Source organism: Sphaeramia orbicularis, chromosome 12, assembly GCF_902148855.1.
Source record: "Sphaeramia orbicularis chromosome 12, fSphaOr1.1, whole genome shotgun sequence".
NCBI classification, from domain to species: domain Eukaryota; kingdom Metazoa; phylum Chordata; class Actinopteri; order Kurtiformes; family Apogonidae; genus Sphaeramia; species Sphaeramia orbicularis.
In genome coordinates this window covers 34,773,388-34,800,883 of record NC_043968.1, presented here as the reverse complement: position 1 = coordinate 34,800,883, position 27,496 = coordinate 34,773,388, and the positions used below count along the sequence as shown (strand labels likewise).

General features: G+C 36.2%; 1 protein-coding gene across 1 annotated transcript in view; it reads right to left on the bottom strand.

Annotated features, from left to right (window-relative positions):
• LOC115429709 (thyrotropin-releasing hormone-degrading ectoenzyme) overlaps positions 1-27,496 on the bottom strand; it is a 265,248-nt gene that overhangs the window by 75,875 nt on the left and 161,877 nt on the right. The window contains exons 6-7 of the mRNA XM_030149384.1: positions 12,788-12,901; positions 748-885 (exon numbers count right to left, since the gene is read on the bottom strand). Coding sequence (XP_030005244.1) covers positions 748-885; positions 12,788-12,901 — 252 coding nt within the window. The remainder of the gene's footprint in view (positions 1-747; positions 886-12,787; positions 12,902-27,496) is intronic.

The following is a 27,496-nucleotide window of genomic DNA, read 5'->3' as shown; positions in this document are numbered from 1 at the left end:
AGCATATTAATTGCCTCTATATACTGTATGTGCCAAGTTTGATGTAAACTGAAAGAAAATTGATGCTTTCATAGACATTTGAAATTTTGCCCATTATAGGTAAATGGGGAAAAAAATAATTTAAAAATTCCTTAAAAATTTAAAGTTTGACCTACTTTTCCCCAAATGTAACCACATCTATTCTGGGTCACTGGTAATCTATAAACCCAATTTGGTATGAATTCAACCAATAGTTTTGTTGCTACAGACATTTGAAATGTTGTTGTTTATAAGTAAATGGGGAAGAAAAAAAAAAAATCATTTAAAAAATTTGAACTTTGAGCTACTTTTCCCAAAATGTAGTCAGATCTATTGTGGGTCACTGGCAATGTATAAACCCAATTTGGTATGAATTCAACCAATAGTTTTGGTGCTAGAGTGTTAATAAACAAACAAATAAACCGAACCAAAAACAATACCCCTTGCACCCCCTTCAGGCAGCGGGGTAATAAAAAGTGATGTTACACATGTAATATTTCATTTATTCTCTGGTGTTAATCAGTAGATACACTGAGGAACTTTTCCTCTTGGTTCAGTTTCTTTATATGTATAAAAAACTGAAAATGCATGACAGCAAACTTAAGGCTTGCAGATAAACTAGTTGGATAATATCTACCTAAGGTGACAGTGATCACATCTAGGGAATGGAGATATTTCTTTTCACATTTGGGATGTGTCTTTTTGAATGAAGACAAGCTCAGCACTTACTTTTTTATAGGCGATCCAATCAAAAACCCGGTCAATGTCAGTTGCCTGCTGCACCTCTTGTGAGATGGGGTGGGAGGAGCTTAGGCCGTCCAGAAGCATCACCTCATGGAGGACATCTGTCAGAAAACGCTGCTTCTCCTGGAAGAAATTGTATGAGTCACTTATTAGAAATTATATTTACTTTCTCGCGGTGGGGGGTTGGACATTTCCTGCTACTGTAGCATGTAAAATCAACCATTTTCTCTTTGATTTTTACTTATGACATGAAAGAGGTCATGGAATCGCCCATATCTGTTGTACTAATGTTGTATCCAGGTCATGACCAACATCACAATGTATCAAGACCAAAACCAAGGAAGGATGAGTCAAAACTAAGGCTGGACCAGACGCAGCACAGGTCAGGGCAAACCAGTTTGTCAAATAGTTACAAGAATATGACTGTAGTTGTATTCTCCTTCCTGACCATTTACCTGGGGAATATAGATTTAAAACTACCCAAGAGGAACAGATACCTCTTGAAAATTTTTATGATGCGATGAGCAAAAAGGCCATAATAAGGCGATGTCTCTGTGAGGAACCACCCACTGTTAACCAGTGGAGAGACATGGTGCTAAACATCCAACAGATGACTTACAATTTAAGACTGCAGAGGGACAGAAGTGAGGCATTCTGGGAAAAATGAGAAACATACCTCACACAAAGAGGTGACAGCCTAGCTTAGACTTAATGCTCTTTGATCTATGTAATAGACGTTGAAACTACTACAGTTATAGATAATGCAGCTGATCCCCTCAGACTGTTGTTTCTATAGTTACTTTTATTGCTCTGTGAGTTTCAATTATGAGGCATGTAACTGTTAGTTTTGTAACAGGTTTTTATTTACTTCTTTAGTAACATTCTCTGCTTTTTTATATATATATTTTACTTCTATTAATTTTTTTTACTCATCTCTGGCCTGTTTAATCTGGTGTATATACTTGTGAAACAGAGTTGTTTTGTATATTATGTTTGGAAAAAAAATGTGAAAAATTAAGTATCAAAAAAAAAAAATTATAAAATTGATATGATATGACTGGTATGGATGCAGCCACTGGGTTAATTTTCTCTGCATTGCACTGAAATCACCTTTATCATCAGTAAAAGGCAGTTACAATCTCTCATAGACTGCAAGGAAGCTCTGCTTCCCCTAAAATTATGAAAATTAAATGGTTAATATGTACGGTTATGTTGACATTTCATTGAACTACAAATGTGTTAGAACACGTTCATCTCACAGACAAGTTCGTTCAGAATCAACTTTATCACAATCAACAGACTCGATGTTGTTCACTTCTCATACATTCCTGTTGTGCTGTTTTCTCATTCGATCTCTGCTCAGTGCATTTGCCCGAGACGCTCAGCGTCCATGCACTTCAATGGGACTGAGTGGAACAGTTTTTTTTCATTGCCTCAAAACTGGACGGTAATTGGATAAATGCCACGATGTTGTCCCACCACCGGACGCTCAGCGTCTCTGGGGGTGAATGGAGCTGTGGGCGGAGCTCGGCCAGGCTGGACGCCAGGCTTCCACGTGCTGATTGGAGGATCAGTCGAAAGGCTGAATCCGATTTGATTGACAGCTATTTTGAGATCTGCTCCTTCACTTGACACAGTTCAGTTTAATACCGTTGCGCATTCTGCTGTGAAATCAAGAGAGAAACCACTACGAAATTACTTGTTCATTTCTTGCACTGTAAATAAAACACACTCATTGTACTTCCTTGTTTCAATTTAACGTAATTTCAATGTTTTCTTGTTTAGTTGGTACGACAAGGTTACTGACCATTTTCTTAAAAAGGAACAGAGGGTTGAATTTATGCTTAAATAACTTGACCATTTTTTTTTCTTTTTTTTATGTAAACCGACAATGAGCTTCCCCTCTCTGAAAGACGAACAGCCGCCACTGGTAAAAGGGTTTAGATGTTTATTTTTATTTTAAGTGTCTAACACCCAGTGTGAAAAAGACTGAGCTGATTTACATACAACAAATGTTCTGAAAACTGTCTTATTCTGAGATTTCTGACAGGATTTATGCATATCAAGTAAGGATATCTTTGGAAAGTGAACCTCACACTAAATCTAAAAATATGTTCTGTGTGTGTGTGTGTGTGTGTGTGTGTGTGTGTGTGTGTGTGTGCAGATGTTATTGACTTGACACAAAATACTGCAGTTAGGTGTAAAAACTACTTTCTTAAAAACATGTAGGTGACATTTCTCTTGGTGTGATCTATTTTTGACAAATTAAAATAAATAAAACGATAGTGTTGCCGGTGAGGGTTTTAGATTTTGTAGGTTGATGTTGGCTTTTTAAACACTTCAGATTTGACATCCCAGTATGTCACCAGATCTTCATTTAGTTTGGTAACTCAGGGTTTTGTTGTGTAATTAGTCTGGTCTCTCTTTGTTTAATCTTTCCTTGCAGCTCTTGTCATGTCCTTCCTTGTTCCCCGTCCTTCGCATCCTGTTTCATCGTCTCTTTTTCCTTTTTTTTTTTGAAACTTTCCTCTCTCATCTCATCATCTTATCCCCTTTCTTTACCCTTTTTTACGTCTCCGCTCCTCATTTCAGGGTTTTAATAGACATCTGCAAACATGTTGAGCTTTAACGAGCTCTGTCTAAATTACCCTGGGGATCAGGCCAAATCCGAAGAAGTGCGTCTCTGTCTAATTCATGGATTATAGTGTTTACTATGGAGATTTGATTTTAATGAACCTCCATCTTGTTAAGCAATAGAATTGTTGGCTTATTAAGTTTCAGTCATTAATGAACTGAATTAATAGGAACTTTCTTTTAAATTAACAGTATCTGCTGGAATCTGGCTAATTCTTGGTCCATTGTGGCTCTGTGTAATTCATGGATTAAAGTTGCTTATTAAGTAGATTTAGTTTTAACAAATCTACATCTTGTTAAACACAACTTTTTAGATATTACATTTTCAATGAACGTTACAATTTCTATTTAAACTTTACAGCGTCTCCTGGAAGGCTTCTAATTTCTGGATATCGTGGCTCTGTCTATACATTGGATTTTCTTTAATAGTGTCTGTTACAGTGCTTAAGAAGCTTAGGCCAGTCCAATCATGTGATTCAAATACTTCAATTTGTACTTGAACTTTAATGTAATGGATCTATGGAATATCTGTGGCACTAAAGTGCAGAGGTGGCAAAAGTAGTTTTTACTTCAGTAGGAGTGTGGATACTTTTACAAAAAAAGACTAATAGATAAGTACTTCAAGTCCTTCTACTACAGCCAAAGTGAAAAAGTACAGGCTGTGAGAAGTACTTAAAGGAAAAAGTAAAAAAGCTGGTGTTTGAAGGACGTTTCCACAGACTGCTCAAGAGCAAAGAGAATCAATCCTCACATCTCAAATCATTTTAACTTCAAATAAAACAAAAAAGACAATAGACTGAAAGTAATGAAAATGAACTTTCTCTGTAGTCTAGTCTCCTTTTCCTGCCTGTTTTCTCTTGTTATATCTTAACATATTTTTTGTCTTGTTGAGTAGGAACTCAGCATTTGTTTTGCTTATTTGGACTTTATGTTGCAAAAGTTACCCTACAATAGTAACAGATTTCATGTTTTACCATTCATTACATCTCTTCCTTTGTTTTCAATGTGTTACGTCCTTTCTGTTGGTTTCACTGTGTTTGTAATGTGTAATATGCACTGATGGAAACACCAGGGAATGGTTCTTTTTATGTACTGTCACTCATTTAGGTTGATATGAGTTGTTGTTTTCAGAAGACTTGCAATTATTAAAAAATGTTGGCAGTTTTTAAGGATGACAATATGTAGATATTTGTTTTAAAATGTAAATTGCAGGGGGAAAAAATGCGCTGAAAATAAGTATTTCAAATACTACACAGATCCCTATAAAATATTTTAGTACTATAAAACTATACTTTGTTACTTCCTGCCATTGTTTATGAAAACGTGTTAGCTTTGAAAAGAAACCCTTTCAGTCATGGGAGAGGAGAATCTGTCTATTTCTTGGATGCTTTCTGTGTTTACGTAAACAATCCCTCCAAAGAGGATCAGTCTAACTCATGGGTAAACACAAACTAAAGCTTTCATTTTACAGCCAACTGATGCAGACAGACACACACCAGTGATGAAACAGGCCGAATCTAAATAAATTACACAATTAGTTAATTAGTTAAATGGCACATTTAGATGGAATGAAAATTACTCAGTGACAAACAAAAAAAAGAGGCTAAATGAGACATCAGCTCTAATTAACAGAGTCTTTAAATCACCTGGAGAAAGAGGGAGAGAGGGGTCCATATGGTCATTATGAACCAGATGGACCCACATGTGGATGGGACGCTAATAGGCCAACATTCAGTGTAAACACACACACCCACAGATGGACAGACAGGCCTGTCTTCAGGAGCAGCTGCTAGACTTTCACATGTATCTGACCTCCATCCACCAGTTTATTTCAGTTTGACTTAAAATTTTTCTATTTAGGACATAAGACTATTCATTTATTTTAATAAATATTTATTGAATATGTTTTTCATTTTCAGGCAGATGGCAGTGAAGACAGGATGGTCCCTGAGTTGAGAACTGAATGGAAATAGTGCTTTCATCTTCCAAGGCATGCTTTGATATATGTAATATTTATATATTTTTTGGAAGATGACTAGAAATAAGACAATATGTACAGAATGACTCACAGAAATGATCCATGAACTGCACATTGAACCGTATTCATGGTTGGTATCCATAACCCTTTTCTACCCAGCCTCCCCTCTGTGATGTTATATTAAATGCATGTCTTTCCTGGGAGGACATTGTGTACTAAGCTAGCAGGTAAACAAAGGAACACTAAAATCATGGAATCTAAAGGTTTGAGCTTGTGCTTCAGCTGCTGAGATGTTTTTGTTTTGTTCCAGGGCAGAAAATTACAAAGTAAATGTTTCATTGTGAAAGCTCAGTCTTGTCAATATCTTAAACAGAAACCAATTTGTTCTACCAGAAAAACAACAGTATATTGCAAATTTGAAGAGCATTAAAATGAACCTCTTGTAAATAGGTGCCAGACAGGGGGGCAGATGTATAATATAGATGGACTTGGGCAGTGTGGTGGCATAGGGGTTAGCACTTCCACCTCACAGATAACAGATTCTGATTGACTCTCAGTTGGAGCAGAGCCTTTCTGTGTTGAGTTTGCTGGTTCTCTCCATGCTGTGAGGGTTTCCTCTGCTTGTAAAAATGGGTATAACGGTTAATTCTCCCGTAGATGCTGATGAAGATCTGGAGTTAGATCCCTGCCTTCAATAGCAGCTCACCGCTCTTAACGTGCGCTATGTGCTAATGCCGATGCTAATGCGAGGTGCTGTGTATGTATTAGGATGGGTTAAATCAGTGTCTCAATCTTTTTCTGTCGGGCCCCCCTTTGGAAGACGAAAAATCCCCCTCAACCCCAACAACATTGTAACAGTGGTGCAATTTTAACTTTATTGAAAGAAACATCAATATTGTAACAATACTTTTTGCTTTTCTTTGAATAATTTGTTGTGCAAATTAAGAATAACTTAGATTTTTGACTGAACAATACAAATAAACTGACAAAACTGCCCCCTGAGACAATATTTTTTCCAAATAAAAATAGGAAATTCACAATTGTTTTACAACTATGACAATTAAGTTACTTTTTTTTTTTTTAAGAACAAACATATTTTGGTATAACAAAGATGAACATTTTAATAATATCACTGGCTATAATGAGCCTGTTTCCATTGTACATCTCAGAACATTAAAGTGCAAACTGTACAAACTGTGCAAAAACAGAAGCATTGCACATTTTTCTCCTCCAGTCAAATCCTTGTCCATTCTCCAAACCTAAACTCTTTATCTAGTCTAGTGACAGATCACCATGGCAGTAGATTTGTTTGTTGTACATCCCTAAAATGAGTCCAGGGTGCTCCAACGCTAAAACATTAGTTCCACCTGCTACATGTTCTAACCAGAAAAAAAACCAACAAAAAACAGGAGTGATCCCATGCACCCCCTGGCAAGTATTCATGTCCCCTAGAGGGTCTGCCCCACAGTTTGAGAAACACTGGATCAAATGTTCTGGGGGGGATAATAAATTGAATAAACCTTAACCTCCAACCTTTTGTTCTGGTCTCCTGTGTTGTAATGTTTTCCATGTACATGTCCCATTGTAGATATATGGACTGACATATATACAGTTGTGGAAAAAAATATTAGACCATCAAAAGTCATCAAAACAATGGTTATGCAATCAAGTACTAACTCCTGTGTGTATCATGTGACTAAAACAGACAGAAAAGAAAACATGGCATGCCTAAAAGCACTGTTTTTGTTAGTACAATGCCATACTGATGGAAGAACTGAAGTGATTTTGGTTATTATCAAGAAAACATGGAAAATGGATAGATATCAGCTCTGAAATTAAACTCTTATGAAATATTTTTGTTGTTACCATTATATTTGTCCAAACAAATGTACTTTTAGTTGTACCAGGCATTAAAATGAACAAGAAATTGAAGAAAACAAGGGTGGTCTAATAATTTTTTCAGTGGCTATTCATATATATTTCACTAATCTCCAACCTATGACCTTTCTATGCAATTTTGTTTTGTTCCTAAACCTCAAGCCTCAGCCATATGTTGTCCCCTCATGCATTTAGCAGTTCAATCATTTTTGTAATGCCATTAATAATAGACTGAGTCAATAAATTTAATGTTATTGTTGCAAGTCACAATGGTTATTACAGGAATAATAATGGACCTATTCTGTCACTTGGGCATAAAGACATGATGCTTAAAAGCTGCATTAAGCAACACATCTGTAGTCTCATTACAAGAGGCTTAATGAGATTAACGACGTTACTGGAGACATTGAACACAACTCTTATTCACTAGTCCATCCTTACAGCCTCATTGTGTTAAGCTCTTGCTAATTAATTATTCTGTTCACCAGTGAAATGAGGTTATGCTAGGTAGGAAGGTTTTTATAGGAGGAAGCAGGTGAAATGAAATAACAAGGTGAAAGCTTAGCGGTGGTGACACTAAAGTCATGCAACTATGGTGTGGTTCATTTGTAACCTAAAATTAGCATTCCACTTTTGGAGATGGTGTTTAGGCTTCAGAGGACAAGTGGCATTTGTTAAGATTATCTTGCTGAACAAACCATTTACTGTAGGTATAAAAAAAATGAATAAAAGCTTACAGAGTGAGAACAATCCCATTGATTTTTTTTGCTGAAGAAACTGGAAAAAAATGTAACCTGCAGAACACATCAGCCCTGCAGAAGTCCATACTTGAGATTTGGTTTTCATGTGTATTAGACTGAATGAGTTAAATTAGCCTATAGTCATTTTCTACCTCTGCCAGGAGGTATTGTGATCGCTTTGCTTTGTGTGTTTGTTTGTTTGTTTGTTTGTTTGTTTGCAAGATAACTCAAAAAGTTATGGACGGATTTTCATGAAATTTTCAGGAAATGTTGATACTGGCACAAGGAAGAAATGATTTAAATTTTAGTGGTGATCGTAGGGGGGGGGGGGTTGTCACATCTGTCTTGGCGGAGGTCTGCGCTCTCTGAGTGCTTTACTTGTTTCATTTTGTTTTATGTGTGATATTTGGACCCGTTTTACCATCCTCACTTTACTGAGTGTGAATAAACTCATGCATCCATTAAACACTGTGTGAGAGTCATTATTATTTCATTAACAATCCAAGTGTCATAACCAAGCAGTTGAAACAACTAATGGCACAATTTATTTGGTGGAGAGGTTAAATTAACTGGTGAATAAGTTCAACTTTAATCAGCAATGACAAGCAAAGTGATTCTGTCAGCTTTAGCATTTTCTCCTTTACCTTTTCTTATAATAATAATAATAATAATGATAATAATAATAATAATAATAATAATAATAATAATAATAATAATAATAATAATAATAATAATAATAATAATAATAAAGCAGTTGTCACTTCATGTGTGAACTGATATGGTTTACATTCATTAACATGCTGTTTTTTTCTTTGAAGCCACGTTTTTATGACTTCAGCACCCAGTTCTGTTTAAAGCAAACAGTAACCTGATGGGTTAAGTGTAATACAGCACATGTATATTTCCTTACTCACCATATTAATGTTTTTCTTTTTTTTCAGCTGTGTTTTGCTCCCTGCAGCATTGTAACTGCTGATAGAAACAGCTTTTTAAATAAAAACCAGTATTATAAATAGCTTTATCGGGGCTGGACTGCTTTATCATTGTTGTGGCTGTTATTGGAGAAACACTTTGTTTCTATTAAAGTGTCCAGCCATGCAGAACCTCAGTAACAGGGATTTAAAAATGCCATGTCACTCAGAAGCAGACTGTGTGTGCACTGAAGATAAGTGTTTCACTGTAATACACTCTATTGGAAGTAAATCATCACGTGTTTATGTAGAAACAAAAGCAGGAAAAAGTGTATGTTTTCTCTACTTTAAGTTCTGCAGTGGTTTTCTCTGATGTGTTTTCAGTTAGACAGAAGGAAAGTCCAATGATTTTTTGAGGAAATTTGAGGAAGAATTTCTATCTCAGTTAATGTGTTCTGCACTGATTCCCTGAATCAGTCTGTTTGCAAGCGTGAGCGGAATAGAATAAAACAGAATTCTACCTTCTACAGGTTTAGCCGAATGCTGAACTACATGGAAACCCTTTTGTAGGAGGAATCAGATATCGATCCGTGTGAGTTGAGTTCAGGAGTAGAGGGCATCCTCCTCCTCAGCAGCCTCCTATGACTTCATATATGTCCAGATGATTTATATGTATATTAGTGACAAAAGGGTATTTTTCTCGCTGCAAAAAATATAATGAAGCTTAGGTTTTTCTATATTTTCCACAAATTGAAAATGTGAATAAATTCTTAGAATGAAAAAAAAAAATCCTCTCCATTGTTCTTCAGTACAGAGTGCATAATTTAATGTATTTCTGCTGCAGACTGTAGTCTGTAGATGTTGGAGCAGAAACCTCTGCTGCGCTTGAACAGAGCAGAGTAAGACAGGGATTCATGTTTTTAATGGTAATACTTTGGCTATATTGTACTGCATATATTAACAGTCATGCCAAGAAAGCCTGTGAAATGAAGAATTGAAACTGACAAAGAGAAACCGAGCGTAGCGATGGTTGAGTGAACAAGGTAGAGAATGAAGACGGCAAATGGCGTTAATGAAAAAAAAGGAGAAACCGCCATTTTGTTTCACAGTGGTTATGTTCTAAAATAGAAACAACCAAACCCACTGTCACACAGTCCAACGTGTCTGTACTCCATAAAATGAGTGAAAGACAGTAATGTGTGGTTCAGCCCTTGAGTTTCAGTAAATCTCTATGGTAAGTTTTTATAACCTTCCCTTGACCAGGTTATGTTTGAGATAATGGATAAATAAAAGTTCATAATACCAACCAATCAATCCTCTTAAAAGATCCCATCCACTGTGGTGTGTGGATAAATAAATGAAAAAAAAAAAAGTGCTGTTCAGACCATGAGAGGGTTCCTGAAAAAGACAAGATGTACAGAAAATCTAAACCCCATGTTAGTGATAGAATGTGTAATAGTAAATCACACACATAAAAAGCACAAAGCACTAAAACCTTGGATTTACTCATCATGTAAGATTTGACAGGAAATGTATACCTCGTTCACACAAATGCAGATATTTTTCTCTACTTCTGGGCCTCTTGTCTATACATAAACAGCATTTTTCAAACAAAAACCAAACTGAAGCTTTATAAAAAAAAAACAAAAAAACTTTGTGTTTGTTTGCATGCTGTAGACATGGAAAACAATGATGTCACACTCCTTTTGTGCTTGCCTATTGTTGCTTTGTGTAATGAACTTGCACGTGAAATATCAAATATAAGTTAAAACTACAGGTATATACAGTAGTCATGTACGACATGCATAAAGTCATGGTCAGCAGGGACAACTTTGGGAGACAAAGTGGACCCATTGTCTACTGTTGTGTATGTTAACATTTCAACAATCTGAGGAAACACTTAAAGCTGTGATTCTCAAACTTTTTCAATCGGACCCCAATCCCAACAAATTTTAACAATGGTTTAGGGCTTGGTAAAAATCGATTGATTGATTTTTAGATCCATTTCATTTTAATTTTGCATAATCAATTAATAGTGGATGAGATCGATTTTTCCATAGATCTCTTTACAATTATAGTTATGTTGTTCTTGTGAGAAAATATGCACCTCTTACTTTAGCAAGTTTAGTACATCATGGAAACTCCTTTATGTGACTTGGAAACCCTGAGTTGACTGAGCAACTTGATAACCATCTTTACATAATTTTTGGAAAAAAATATATAGATATGCCCTGCATTTACACCTTTACAGATGTGTTTTCACGTTAGTGTGAGATATTAAAAAATGATTTCTAAATAGGTAATGGAAGATGAGGGATAAAAATTTCTAAACATATGGGAAAAGTGTTATGGATATTTAGCCTATGTAGAATATATATATACGTTTTATATATTGTTAAGGATGTAGTATATATTTTTATTCATATGGATATTTATGCAGTCATACATATCATATGGATAATTATGTAGTATATCGTCATTCATGTAGTAAATAAATACATAAACCATGGTGAGTAGAAAAGGGGTGGGAATTTAAAAAAAAGTGCAAACTTCTGCTCCTTTTTCGAATTTGTTCATATTATGATTTGATGATGCTTATACTCATGTTTTTTTTAATTTTATATATATATATATATAATATATATATATATATATATATATAATATATATATATATATATATATATTATTTTTTTTTTTTTTTTTAATTAATTTATTTTTTTTTCTCTCAATTTTTAGACCTGCTTGTTCAAATTAAATTCACTCATTCATTCATTCATAGTGTTAATAATGTGTTGACAATTTTTTCTCCTATTTTTTTCTTCACAGGTTTATGCCTTTGATTGTTAAGGAGTTAACAGGTTTTTAATAATATTTGTTTACCTTTTTTGTGATGATTCAACCTCGAGAGACAGTTTCATCATGTCATAAACAGTGGATGTCTTTCACCTAACAGCTGGATATTTGTGTGAGCTCCACTGTATTACTAGAGGAAACATTTTCGTCCCTATAGCCACCACATCAGTACAATGGAGATCAATGCTGTTTTGTTCGTGCTGCTCAAAGCGTCCACCGTAAATGTCCCAGTTCCTCTGGATAATCCACAGACCTCTCTGTCAACAGTTTTCATGGAAATTATTGTCTGGCTCAGTACAATCACTGACAAATAAACTGTTCACAGGGAGGTTTTCTACTTCAGAGAAAGGTTTGAAGCCAAACATCCAGTTTGATTTGTTTTTATACGTTGACACTGATTTTTGTCGATTTTTAATCATGTATTCTGTTTCTACCTGTTTTAAATTACATCTGAGGGTTTTTTTAACGTGTTACGCTGTATAAAATCTAATCTGTGTTGCAGAGACTGAAGCCCTGAGCTGTTCTTTTTTATTTACTTGAAACATCAGAAACAAATTAATGTATGAGTTTACAGATGCAGCTTCAAATGACTGACTGTGGCTCAATATGTTGAAATGAAAGCTTTATTTCCTGTGCGTCTAGAAAGATGGGAATGTTATTATAAATACTCTAAAAAAAAAAATAAATAAAAAATAAATAAATAAATAAATACTCTAAAAGTAAGCCTGTAGTTACGTCATAGCACAGATGGTTCTTGTTTTAATTACACTGTTTTTATTTTCAACAGGTTCTTCAGTTTGTTTGTATTTTATATTATCATCTTTTTTTTTAATAAAGTTTTAACTTTTAACCCAACTGTGATAACTTACTTAAAGTTTACTGCATATTGTTTAAACACTTGACAGGTATTATTCCACATTAGTGTGAAAATCAATAAAATCCTCTCAGAAAAAACACAAAATGGAAATACGTGTTGGTCATTAATAATAAATTAGATGAACATAACCCAAACTTGTGACTGTCACTTACCATGTTCCATTTGGGGAAGAGGAAGTCTGTCCCAACGTACTCAAAGAAATGAGCGAATCCTTCTTTCAACCACACGTCCTCCCACCAGACCGGAGTCACTAGATCCCCAAACCACTGCAAGTGGAAAAGAGAAATAAAACATCATTTTGTATCATGCAATTTCATTGGAATTGGCAAAAATAAACACTCTTTGGTTTCCCATTAATAACCAGTTCTTTTTAAATAAAAATCCTTAATAGAAAGCATTTCATATCAGACTGAAATATTTCTAATGTGAAAGAAAATTAAGAAATGACTGAAATGGTGTTGGATGTATAAACAAAGGAAGGAATCATTATATTTTACATCTCCACTTGTGGTTTTCTATCCAACAGTTGCCGAAACATTTTAAAAATATAACCTGATAAAAACCAAACTGAAAGTGAGATATGTTACATGTTTTGTTTTGTTTTTTAAATCTGGTATTGAAACTGTATGGAAAAACTATGGGATTTATCAGTTGGATTCATCCTCATATATGTCACCACAGATGTCTGTATCATTTTGTTTTTTCACAGATAACACACATGAGATTTAAATGTTCCAGGTTTAGATCTGTTATGTCAGATTTATAACTACCACTGTGGACAGACAGGAAAAATCAACACTACAGTGAGCGACTCAGTGGAAGATTTAAGCCTGATATTCGTACCAAAACCATCACATAAAAATAAAAGTTATGATTAGAAAACAGCAAAGGTAAAGGTGATAATGGTCATCGCTTCGTAATGTGATCCTTATTTTTGCTCTTCTTTGTCTCGTTCAGTGAGTTTTAGTGACAGAGAAATAATACTGTACTGTTGAATCTGTTCAGTCTTTGCTTAGTGCTGCAAAGTTTGTCTCATTGGTGTAGACTGTGATTTCCCAGGTTGGGATAAATAAAGTACATGTATCGATCATATATCTGTTATAGCATGTGTATATTCCTTCAAGCATCACATAGTATTGCTATGGCAACACAGAAGGACCAGCTTAAAGAACAATAAACTGCTTAAGCCGCTACAGGCCTTTACAAAGGTTAATTTATAGAATCTATGATTAAAAGAAGTCTTTATATCATTTGTCCAATGACAGACCAGTGGATAGCACCATTCCAACCTTTTGATTGAAGAATAGTGAGTAATATGTGAAAAAAGGAGTGATTGTTAACCAAGAAATTCATTCATCTGAGCTTCAAGTCAAAAGTGACAATTATTAATCAGAAAGTCTACAAGTCTACATGAGCTGCATGATTAACTTATTTGATCCCATTCTTATGTACGAGGCTTGTGTTCCTGCTCCATGGATACTAAAAAATCTGAAACTGAGGGAACATTACAGCGTTGGGTAATATCTAAGGACAGAAGCCAAAGGCATGAACAGTGTGTTGGCATCAGGTACCAGTGAGCAGCTTTCAAAGGGTTGAGTGGGCGCTATTGTTCAGTCTGGTATCAGCTTTTTGTTAATACGTTGATTTTTATACTAGAATGTGTTGGTGGAATATCTGTCTGTCATATCTGTTCCTTGGCTTTTTCGACACCTTTTGGCTGGTGAAGTAGCAACAGTGCAGACTTCCAGCAAACTCTAGAGCCAATAATTGGAAAGCTGGTGCAAGTGATGATGCCAGACCAATATAATCCAAGAGTGTGACTGCACTGAGATGACATGGTACAGCATGTCTTCACCATAATGACAAACAGAGGAAAAAATGTGCACATTGTAAATTTCTGCAAACCACAGATTTGCACATTTTTGGTTTTCGTGGACCAGAGGGGATCGGTATCTTTACCATCAGAATTTTCAAGAAAAGATCATGGTAATAGTTTCAAAAACACACCACTGTTTATCCATAAAGTTGGAATAAAAATAGCTTTGCCTCTTCTAGTGAAATGATTGTGACAACGTAATTTATTTTGATAAAATAAAGTGTAACTGGTACTCGGTATGTAATCACTGTACCTGGTCAAAGGTGATTACTGATGTGTATAAACAGGAATAAAAAAACAGGAATATGTCTGAAAACAAAACAATTCCGACTTCAAGAGCATGTAAATACACTGTGAGTTACTAAGAATTTACAGTATTAAAGCCTGGTATCTTTATGTAAACCTTAACCAAGTAACTTACAATGACACAGCTGAAAAATGCCAAAGTGGTTAAAACACTGTAATACAGATTCAGAAATGCATATGTATACCTTTTGTACAAACACAACATTTACAAATTATTTCTGTGATTTGCAGATATGTATAATGGAAAGCTTTTATTCTGGTAATGGGTTTGATTCCCCATTGTAAGACTGACAAAAAATATTGTATTTTTAAAGCAGCAGCTAAAAGTTGATTATTAAAGTCATGTGGCACTCAGCGTATTTTAAGTATTTTAATACCAGAAATGATTTTATTTTTTTTTTACCTTTATTTAAGCAGATAAAATCCCATTAAGATTGAGATCTCTTTAACAAAGGCGACCTGGCTACCATAGTGTGGCTTATACAGGGGTTGGACAATATAATGGAAACACCTTCACCTCAAGATGATAATGCCCCAATCCATACAACTAGAATTGTTAAAGAATGGCATGAGGAACATTCTAATGAAGTTGAGCATCTCGTATGGCCGGCACAGTCCCCAGACCTCAACATTATTGAGCATTTATGGTCAGTTTTAGAGATTCAAGTAAGACGTCAATTTCCACCGCCATTGTCTCTAAAAGAGTTGGAGGGTATTCTAACTGAAGAATGGCTTAAAATTCCTTTGGAAACAATTCACAAGTTGTATGAATCAATACCTCGGAGAATTGAGGCTGTAATTGCCGCAAAAGGCGGACCTACACCATATTAAATTATATTTTGTTGATTTTTTAAGGTGTTTCCATTATTTTGTTCAACCCCTGTAGGTGGGTAGATTAGACGGACGGACGGACGGACGGACGGACGGACGGACGGACGGACGGACGGACGGACAGACAGACAGACAGACAGACAGACAGACAGACAGACAGACAGACAGACAGACAGACAGACAGACAGACAGACAGACAGAACAGACAGACAGACAGACAGACGACAGACAGACAGACAGACAGACAGACAGACAGACAGACAGATTCTTTGCAGGAAATTACTGGATACGACAGCAGTAAGAACAAATAAAACATACAGACCCATTCCAACTAAGAAGTAGTAAAAAAATAATAAAGATATATGAAATATATAATATGTACAGTAATTAGTAAAATTAGGTAAATGCCAAACAGATGATAGTGTGTATGACTGCTAAGCCCAGTCTGTCAGATGGATGAAGGAGAGTTTCCATTTGAAGGAATGGAGTGAAGGACTGTTTATCCATTTCTGAGTGTTTTCTGACTCTATTTTGTGAATCAAAACAGAGATGACAGGGCCATCAGCTATCTGGCTTCAGGAAGTCCAGTTGCTCTGACCAGTTGTTGAGTGTGTTGTGCAGTAAACTGAGTCAGTCCTGTCCTGAGGTTTGTGCTCCTCTCTGACTGCCAAACACTTAAATCAGCTCCAGTCAGTGGAAACAGTCCTTTATTATAATGCTTCAGTTGGTGTGAGCCCAGTTTCCATGTGTGACTGAGGAAGTGGTGGCTTTGGCGCTTGTTCTTGTTGAATGTTACCGACTGATTGGACAGCAAGTCTCTGACAGAGGCCAGATTGGACCGAGATGGAACAAACCAACACTGAAGGTTGTTACAGGTGGAGCACTTACAAAAGACGGTAGACCTGCTTGTGCTGATAATGGCCACAGGAGTAATCAGTTTGGACCTGAGCCTTTTCCTGAGAACACAGTCTGAATTAAACAGTATAAGATTTGGGAATAAATGCAAGTCTTCTCCAGCTTTGTTTCTGTCTGAATATTCCCTTTAAACTTCGACTGCAGTATCAATGGTTGACAGTCTTTAAAAAAAACCTCTAACTTCACCCTCATTAAAAGCTTCATCTCCAGAAGGCACACGCTGTCCCTTAGCTTCGTGTGTGTCATTCCCACCACACATTTGGCAGCGCTAAATGTATCTACGGCAAATTGTCCTTCAGCTGATCAAAGTTGGTAAAGTAGAGTGAAATCAAACTACAAGAGTGTGTGTGGAGTGTTTATATAAGCTGGCCCTGAGGTTAAAACACCCAATTAAATAAACCCAAAATCTAAAGTTTCTCTACAAAAAAATAACAAAACAACTAGGCCAACAACAGGCCGGGGTTTTATACAATTAGATACCAGGGCTAACTGGGGACAAAAACTGTGACAAGACAACCCAAAGGCTACTTCAGTGTATAGCAGAAAGAGCTGACCTGCCTTTAGTCTAAAACAGGAGCTGCTTTAGTGGGAAAAAGAAAACAATTTAAAAGTATAGCCAGACATTTTACAAGATGTGATTATTCAGTGCATTGCAGAGGTTGTTGCAGAGAGTCTGCAAAATGTAGCACAGGGGTGGGCCACATCTATTTTTCAGAGGTCCCAATGAATCAGATAAAGTAGGTAAAGGGCCAAGCATTAACACAGCTGTTTTTAACCAGGAAACACATAGACCTTAAGTATGTTAACCCTTCAAGGAATTAAACATCCACCAGCAACTGAAAACATCTACTGACCTCAGAGGTTTTAATACCTACTGAACCATTAATCTTATCAATACATGTAAATAATTCATGTAAAAAGCAGTTTCTCAGCTTTTCATGGTCATCAGATATGACCCACTTGGATGTTCAAGAGGCTCTGTGAGTGAAACGTGGAAACACAGTCATCTTCTGCAACATTGATTCACCAATAAAACCCATGTACAGGGTGGGGAAGCAAAATTTACAATATTTTGAGGCAGGGATTGAAAGACAGTGTATGACCAATTAGTTTATTGAAGTCATGAGAATTTATTTGCCACAAGAAATTGACATAATAGAAATGTTTTATTCTATGTGTCCTCCTTCTTTCTCAATAACTGCCTTCACACACTTCCTGAAACTTGTGCAAGGTGTTCTCAAATATTCGGGTGACAACTTTCTCCCATTCTTCTTTAATAGTATCTTCCAGACTTGCGCGTAATAGGTTTGCTCATCGTCATTCTCTGCTTTCCATGTAAACAGTCTTTATGGACGCTCCAATTATTTTTGAAAGCTCCTTTGGTGTGGCGAGTGCATTCAGCAAATCACACACTCTTTGACGTTTGCTTTCCTGATTACTCATATGGCAAAGGTTTCTGAAAAGGTATGGATATAGTGTTAGGTATGAGTATGACATCAATATAGGTTGGTTTCAAAACATTGACGTAGTGCCTGCTGAGAAAAACAACTAAATGTTCATTGTAAATTTGCTTCCCCACCCTGTATTTTCACAAACGACAGTGGTATAGACACTCATTTTATGTTCAGTTAATGATATGTTTTTTTTGGAAAAAGTCACCTCTTCAGTTTTCTGCATTCAGATATAATAACCTTTGAATGCACTGTTTTATGATCTACACCATCAGGGAATTAAATACATACATGGTTTCCACTGAAAAACGTAATAAGCAGATGACAATATTATGATAAATTATAAGACACTTCTTAGAATAGGTTAAATGTGGAAAGAAATGGGTGCTTCTATGAAACTGGTCCCTAAAAACAGGACAGTGGGGTTAAAAATTTAAACCAGATGTAGACTAATGTTATGAAGCAAGTTTAGAAGCACTTTGGGTCTATTTTAAAAATAAATATTTACTGAGATAAAAGAGAAACAATTTTTCAGACAAAACGCATTTTTATATTATTTTTATTTTACTTTTATACAAAAATCTGCATGTAACACGGTAATAAGGACACGAAAAGTACGCACTACTATGTTTTTGAATATCTTTTTATTCTCTTACTGGTACATTTTGGAAATCAAAGTAAATGTGCAAGACAGAGTGTTTCACAAAAATGACCACTGTTGTAAAATCACTTATGATTTATATGTGTTTAATTGGGCAGGTTCAGCACGTAACACCAGTAGACACAATGGGTTACACACGAAACCTGGAATGAAACTGAAGATTCATAAAAAACCTACATGTCTGGATTAGAAAAACCACTAGGATCGTCACATTTAACATAGTGTCTTTATTTATAGTGGTATATAAGACTATTTACAGCCATGTTTTCCAGATCAAATTCACTGACACCTAGGTAGCTTTTCCTCTCCCAATTTGGTCCTATTTCTGGCCCCAATATTTTCTTAAAATTCATTAATTTTGGGATGGTTCAGAGCAAGAGCACATATTAATTTGCATTTATCTGAGGTCATCATTAGGTACACCCTGGGGGGAAATATGTCTAAATTTCTCTTTTATTATTGGGTCTCAAAAGCTGGTAAAGTGCTAGAAACCAAAATGGTATTCAAGGGTTAAATACAACGTTTTTTGAAGATGTGATGGGCTGCTTTCCACTTTACAAGACCTGGGTTGTTTCAACAATGAGAACATAGAAAATGTAAACTTTTTTACAGCTGTGTCGGTCTGATGTTCTCTGAAGTAAAAATGGACATAATTCTTACTTTAAACTATTGCTTTGCTCTGTTTGGTGAGTTTGTGTGGGAGTTAGAAGATAATATGTTTTGTTGATTTTAGGATGTTAGTCTGCTTTGGACAAATAGCCTGAGTGGTAATCAAGTTGGAACAGTTTCAGAGTTTCTTCTTCTACACATAATAACAAGCATCTGGTGTTGTTTGTTGAAAAATGTCTCCTGAAATTACACTTATTGAACAAGGCTGCACTCTCTTGGCTCGTCAAAATGCTGCCTCTGAACTGACGCTCTTGATGAAATATTTAGATGTCCACCCTGTTTAAAACACTCAGAATCCACCTTTGTCTTTTCTGAAGCATTTATTCTACACTGTGATTCTGTCATCTCAGTCCCAATGAGACTAACCTGTCGTTTAAGGTGAACTCTATTTACAGCTAACAGTTAACAGTGTCCTGTGTTGGGATTGGTTTAACCCTCAGAGACTTAATGACTTTAGAACAACTACTCCTATCAATACTTGTAAAATGCAGTTTCTCATCTTTTCAGTGTCATCAGATATGACCCATTTGAATGTTCATAGCCTTTGTAGTGATCGTGGAAACGCCATCATTTCCTGCAACAGTTATTCACTCCATGTAGTCTGACAAATAATAATGGTTGTAGACACTTTGCCATACCCTCGGTTACTGGTATATTTAGCTCCAGTTTTCTCTGTTTTGATATAATAACCTTTGAATTTACTCATAACTCATACCTTAGGAAAGGTTAGATGTAGAGGTAAATTCATTTGGAAGTCTCCACAAAAATAGTTCTGGGTCTTTAGGAGTTAAATAGCAGCACAGACTTATTGTGGTCATTCCCAGAAAGATTAATTTATATAAAAATTAATATCTGAGTTATTTTATGTGGAAAACATGTATTACATAGCCTGTATCAACGTCCTTTGACATTATGTACCCTACTTTATTGACTTCAAAGGTGTTGATAGTAATGTGTCAAAGTCAGGCTTTTGTTTTAATTTTTTTTTTTAATTTGGTGACATTTCAAGTTTGCTTCAAATGTGCTTGATATTTTATCAAAACTCTAAACAGAAATTGACAATTAAATGGAATAGGACTTTTTTTTTTTTAATGAAACCAATAAGCAAAGTGAAAAGAACAAAATTTAATAGTACATGGTAAATTCAATTCAATTTGGCTTTATTTATAAAATGCTTTTCATCCACAAGGCAGACTCAATGTGCTTCACAACAGGTAGCTTATGTAATATAGCTACAGTAAAAAACAATCATGGTGTTGATCAAAAATGGTCAAAACCATGACTGTGACATGGTGACATGACATGTTTTTTTGTGTATATTTTTAACTTCAATATGATAACACTGCAAAGCTTCACCACGAGTAAATGTTCAACCAACAGATTTGGGTCTAAATGGTTCTTTACCTTTAAGACTATGTTTCCACTCTGAAAGTTAACAGAAACTCAAATGAACTTGTTCTATATAAACACATAACAGACGCACTGAGGCAGAAGAATGCGTGCTGACACGCATACTAACATCTCTCCCTTTCTGGCAGATTCAGTTTGTGTCTGGGCAGGGTTTCAAACCGACCACCCTTTGGGAATTGGCAAACTATTCAGCTGCTGCTGCTGCTGCCTGGCTCAACAGGCACCGGTTCAACTCCCCGAGGCGGCATTGTAGTCACACTGGAGAGCATGGCAGTTTATGGAAAACAAAACACTGCCAGACAAAGTTGTTTTCAAATGATGAAGTGTGTGAGGTTGTAAATTGCACACATCTGCAAATTTACAACACAAAACCCCTGAGGTAAAAACTAATGCATAAAGGTAATTCTGCTAAATCTGCAACCTGCAAACCTGCAATATATTTAATATCCATGCCTATGCATAGAAAATGCAGAACTCATCTTGCAACTTATTTATGTTTCATTACAGCACATTTGTCTTCACTCAAATAAAATTGGAATGCACTTCAATGGGTTTTATTTTTAAATTAGTCCATGCAACTATTAAAGCAGCATATGACGTTTGTCACCAGCTTTTCATCAAATCTTTAAAACCTGAGTGATAGCCTAAGTATTATGAATCTGTTAGTCTTTCCATGATTATGCACCTGAATCATTTCACTCACGGTGAACAACTTCGAAGTGCACTCCATCACAATCAGCCCGTTTGTTTACATACCAAACCAAAAATCGACACCAAACTGTCACTCAGGCCTTTTCATAATTCCACGCAGCCGCAGTATGGACGCAGCAGCAACAAACACGGCTTCACTACTTCTTACTGCTGCGGCTGCGTGGCTTTCCAAAAAGGCCCGAGTGACGGTTTGTTTCGGTTTGGTATGTAAACAAACCGACTGCTTGTGATGGAGTCAACTTCGAAGTTGTTCACTGTGAGGAGAGTGATTCAAGTGGTTCGGCTTTCACTGGGGTTTTACAGATTTGATGAAAAATTGGTGATGAATGTCATATGCCGCTTTAAGCATCTGTTTCATTTAGTTTTGGAGCTGATACAGGAGCCTTACAGATGGTGACTGTTGGCTGTGGATCCACATGTGTGCTACACTTAAAAATATAAAATACAATTAGGTTCAATCCTTTTGACCATTCTTTTTGTTTTTCTCTTTTTTTTCAATTCAAGCTAACAATGTAAATGCTGTCTGCCATTGATTCTTTAATAAATACGTACATTTAAGTAGATGTCGAAGTAAATCAAGACAAAATAAGAAAAAGTATGTCAAAAATGCTGGATGGTCTTAATTTCCAACATACAGTCTTGAGACTGAGAGAATGGGTTTTAATAAAGGGACTGTTTGTGTCAGAGCTTCCAGATCTACTTCAACACACTGTCTGCACATGACAATACATTTGTATCAGCCTGTAAAACTGTAAACTTCAACAAGCACTGCGTAACACACTCATTTTACAGTCCTGACGACTATTAACCACAACTGTAACAGAACTGATTGTCGCAGGCGAATGGGCTATAATACCGACCTGTCAATCAAAGCCAGACACTGGTGACCTCAAAGCCAAAGATGGACCAGATCACTTATTAGAAGGTCCAAAACATGGATTAGCCAGAAGGAGAAGTACTGATCTATTATTTTTAGAGTGAAGTTCAATGTTCAGTAGTTAACCAGTGATGTGTGTTACACTTTGTACTTGAACAATTTGAATTGTTATTGGGTCAAATCCTTTTGACTCTTCTTTTTGATTTGAAGTTCAAGATAACAATCACACATCTAAAAGCAGTCTGTCATTGGTTCCTGAATAAATATGTATATTTAAGTAAAACTCAACTTTCATTTACAAAATATGAAGCACTATTTTTTCTTTTTTTTTTTTTTTTTTAAAAATGACAGAACTTATATTTTTTTACAGTTTCAAGTCTATGAAATTTCTCAGTTTTTTTTTTTTTCTTCATTATTAAGCTGTCTGATAGAAAACTAGCTTCTACTGTGTAGTAGAATCACCTTTTATCTCTGATTTTTTTCAAACTGCTGCTCAGCTACTCTTTCATTAAGCATAACAGTTTACTTTTGATATTTGCTCCCATGCTTTGAAAGTCTTTTACGCTTTGCTCATCTTACTGTTAATCTTAGAAATGGGTCAGAATGTTTTCATCTGATCCATCATCAGACAAATAAATCACATCAGCTTCATGCTGGTATTGTTTATTTAAGCTTCCTGCAAAAAGAAAACGTAATTAATTTTACACTCATGAGAGTTTTAGTTTTAGTCTCGAAGCATCATTAAAGACTAGTTGCTGCTGTTAGTAGAATGACATCTTCTTTAGTGTTTCCATCACATACCGTGCATCCTCATTTGTCATTCAGTAGCTTTTCTGTCTGATCTCATCCTGTAGGAGCCTCATTAAAACATAAAAAGACTTTACTGGGTTTGCCATTTCCACAGGGGAAGCTGATGCTGGTTACTATGGTTATGTTGGCGCCATGGTTACGCATGTGCATCAAGTGCGGGATTTGTAACCTGCCAAGTGGAAGCCAAGAGGAAGCTACACAGTGATGTATGGGAAGACTGCTGAGATGCAGAATTCAGAGCAGAAAAGTCAGATGACACAAAGAGTGATGAGTCAGAAAACAGAGAGGAAGACAGATGGATGGAGCTCTCTTGGTAAGCTTTAGTAAAAGCCAAGAAGATACCAGAGATAGATGCATAATGCTGAGCAGAAAAACAGCTGTTACCTTTGACACCACCTAACCCACACAAACATAAAGTCAACATGACAACTCACAGTAAAGAGAGATAGATACTACACTAGCCCCACTCCATAAGCAGGCATTTACTCAGGAGCTGGTAGAGACCAAACTAGAGCAAGAAAAGATGCCGATGTGGAATGTATAATCACACAGGTCTTGAAACATTAACAATAAGGAAATGAAATGCCAAGGATATACTGGCTTATTCTGACTGTTATATAGTGCATTTACATCTCTGACAGGACACTACAGTGCAGATCGGTGTTTTGTCAGCAGTCCCAAATCATAATTTTGAAAGTGGTTGTACGTCATTCCCCTTTTTTCCATCCTGGTTTTATCCTAAGAATACTTAAATTCTAGCTTTAAAACTTCAGAAGCATTACATGTACAGGGTATTGCAGTATTCACTTCAGCAGTAGCAGTATTTCCCTCATACCTTCCCTTCAGCTACGTATAGTACATGCAGTCAGAGGACTGAGCAGGTGTTGAGTCACCACATTGTTGTCATCATTTGGAAATAAGCACTTTACAGAGCATTTTTATACACTTTCAATTATTACAACTGGACACAGCAAGTAAATCAATCTAAATCTATTAATAGTGCGGAATAGAACCCTTGTGGTTCAAAACCCCTTCGTGTAAATAAAGTTGTGGTCCTCCTGGAGCTACCGTATTTGTAACAGCTTTATTGTTGGTGATTCATGCCAGTGTTCCTCCAGGAAGAATATTCCTACAGTGACACCAGTGTTGGGGAAACCATGGCACAGTGACGCCACAGTGTAAAGCTGCACTTTTTATTTTTAGAAACTGCTTTCCAGACTTATAAATACTTTTTCCTGTGCCACACATTAAACTAATTATGCAGCGATGCACATTACATTGAGAAATAGAAAAAAGGTACTTTGCTTCCCCTGGTGGTTTCAGAACAAGCACCTTCATCCTTTTATTTTCTCACCTCTTTATGTTTCTGTCTTCCTGTCTTTTTGTCTTTCTCTCAGAACAAAGCACATCTCTCCCTTTGATCATCCCTCTCTTCCTCCCCTCCCTCTGTCTGACCCTCGCTGATAAATATTCATCCCTCTCTTTAGCAGGGGAACTGAATCTGATTTCCCCTTTCTGTTTGGAAGGAGCTCCTCACAGCTCTACGACCGCCAACATGAAATGAGTCTTGGTTGTCATTTGGCACAAATACTGTTTACATCTGTACATCTGTGAAACTATAAGGACTTTCGCTGAGTCTTCCATCCTGACTAGCTGAATCTGAAATTAAAGACATTAACAACAGTTGAGACAAACTCTCAAACCTCCTGCTTAATTAATTTTTGTGTGTCTGCAGTAGAGAAGGGAATTTAACTGAGGCCAACAGCCAAGTGCTCTGAAGTTTTGCAACTTAATTTTGGATAATAGCTTATGCTGCAGAGCTTTACACAGACAGCATCTAGGAAAAATAAAAACAAGACCTGCTTTCTGAAGACGTAGATCTGGGATAAGGCCCATGCTGTGTCTGGTACAACCTACATGTCTGTAGGCCGATTGGACCCAGAGGACTGCAGAAAAAAACTACAGTGATTGCAACATTTATTAGGGGATCCCTGAGGATTCTCCTTAATATGGATCAGTCGGATTTCCCTGTTGTGCCTCCCAGTTACATCGTGTTCATTGTCATATTATTAGGAAACATTGCATAACTACCCATTGTTATGCAGTTATTTTTATCTGTCAAGCTACATAAAACAAATTAATTAGTCAAACTTTAAGCACATATTAAAGCATGTACATAACTAGTCACTTTTTAGGTATACATAATTCCCTTCACCCTAATAGCTGAAGGAACTTGACATCTACACACTCAGTTACTCTGGATGGTATTTTCTTGGCCTCCAACATCGCTGTGGGGAATTTCAGTTATTTTTGACCAGGATTTTCTCTCCTCTGACTAATACATAAAACAAGTCTCTAGTAACGTAATAGAATATCCACTAAATTAGCGACATTCCAAAGCCAAAAAACTAATCCATGCATTTGTTACGCCAAGACTGAACAAGTGTAACTCCTTATTATCAGGATGTGCCAGTAACTCCCTGTAAAGTGTCCAGTTTATCCAGAGTTCTGCTGCAGGAGTAATGACAGGAATACGGAAGAGTGATCCTATTTTTCCCTCTACTGATGTGGCTTCCTGTAAAATGTAAAGAGGTATCTAGAATCCTTCTTCTGACATGCAAAGCTCTCAGTAACTTAACGGAATTCTCATGTCTTGAAGACCCAACATATTGTACCAACAGAGCAGAATTTCTGGGGAGTTCCTAGAGTTTCCCAACCTACATTGGGAGGCAGAACCTTTCGTTGTCAAGGTGCTCTCTTGGAACCAGCTCCCACTTTGGACCTGAGAGGCACATATCCTCTCTACTTCTAAGATTATACTGTTCTTTTCGATAAAGCTCATATAGCCTAGCTCAGGTGACCCTTAGCCATCTCTTAGTTCTGCTGCTCTAGTCTTGGTCTGCTGGGAGACCTGAACACCGAGCATCTCTCCTCCTCCTACCTTCTCCTCTATATATATTCATATATGTCACCACTGTACTCACAACATTGAGTCTTCTCCCTCCCACAGTTAGTGTTTCAGTCTTTCGCTTCCTGTTTCCTTTCCGCAGATATTTCTGGATGTGGATTTGTGTGTTTCTGATGCACAGTTACTGTACATCCACCTTCTTCAGTATTTGTTTGTTGTTCTTTTCTATCTCTTCTGTCCATTGACCTCACCGGGTCGAGGTAGACGTCCACCCACCCTGACACAAGTTCTGTCGAAGGTCTCATCACCAAAACAGAGGTTTTCCTCTACACTGTCACCAAGTGTTTGTTCTAGAGGGATTTTGTGTTTTTCTTTATTTCTATAATCTGCTGGAATGCCATAATTTTACAATGTAAAATGTTCTCTTTTTTTTTGTTTTTATGGGTTATTTATCGTTTTGTCATACAGAACAGAACAAACAACAATCGACAACAGGTAATAGTCACAATCTAATAGTAAAGATAATTTAGGTTACAATTAGGAAATAGTAATCAAGTTCCCAAATTAATTCAATTTTAGAGCAACAGTTTATATAGGATTTCTCAGGACTATGAGAAATATCCTTTTTTTTATGATTTTTTTTTTTTATAATATGTACTATATACATAATAAAGTTAAACAATGAAACTAAACTATCTCTCATTTTTGTTTGCTGTTTTTAAAGTGGTACTTATTCTAACCCTCATCTCCATAGTTTTACTGATTTTATCTATTACATACAAATGCTGTTTAAAAAAATCAGAGAGATTTGGAGTTATAGGTTCAGCGCATAATATTAGGAGAAGTGGAATGCAGCCTTCATAATTATGTCTTCATTATAACATAATTACCTAGAAATTACAATGTTTGTGATGTTGTTGCCATAGAAGGTGTTTGTATCTGCAGAAGGAGCAAGTTCTGCAGTAACTCTGATCAAACTTCTAGAGTGAACCAAACTCTGGCTCTAATGAGGGCTTTTTGTGTTTTCAGCAGTTACTCTAGGGCAGAGGGGTGAGGGGGGTGGGGGGTGAAGATCTTCTCCCCTTGATGCCACTAGTTCTGCCTTAAACACTGCACCTTTAGGTTCAATGTAATTTAGTAATCTAATTTAATGCAATGTTCAAAGTTTTGTGGACATAATTTAATACCTGTTTTAATACCCTTAAACTCTACCCAGAAAAGATAAAAAATATATATATTCTTTTTTTTTTTTTTTTTTTTTTTTTTTTTTACATTCTTTCATTGTAATCTTGGAGTTTTACTGTGTCTGTGCAGAGTGTGACACTGTCAGGATGTTTTCACATTTAACTGCTGAGGGAGGAAAGTTTCTCCGTGCTCACCTTAAACCTGAGTTTAAGGGCCAGACCTGTGAGTGGAATTTCTGACATTCTGTTACA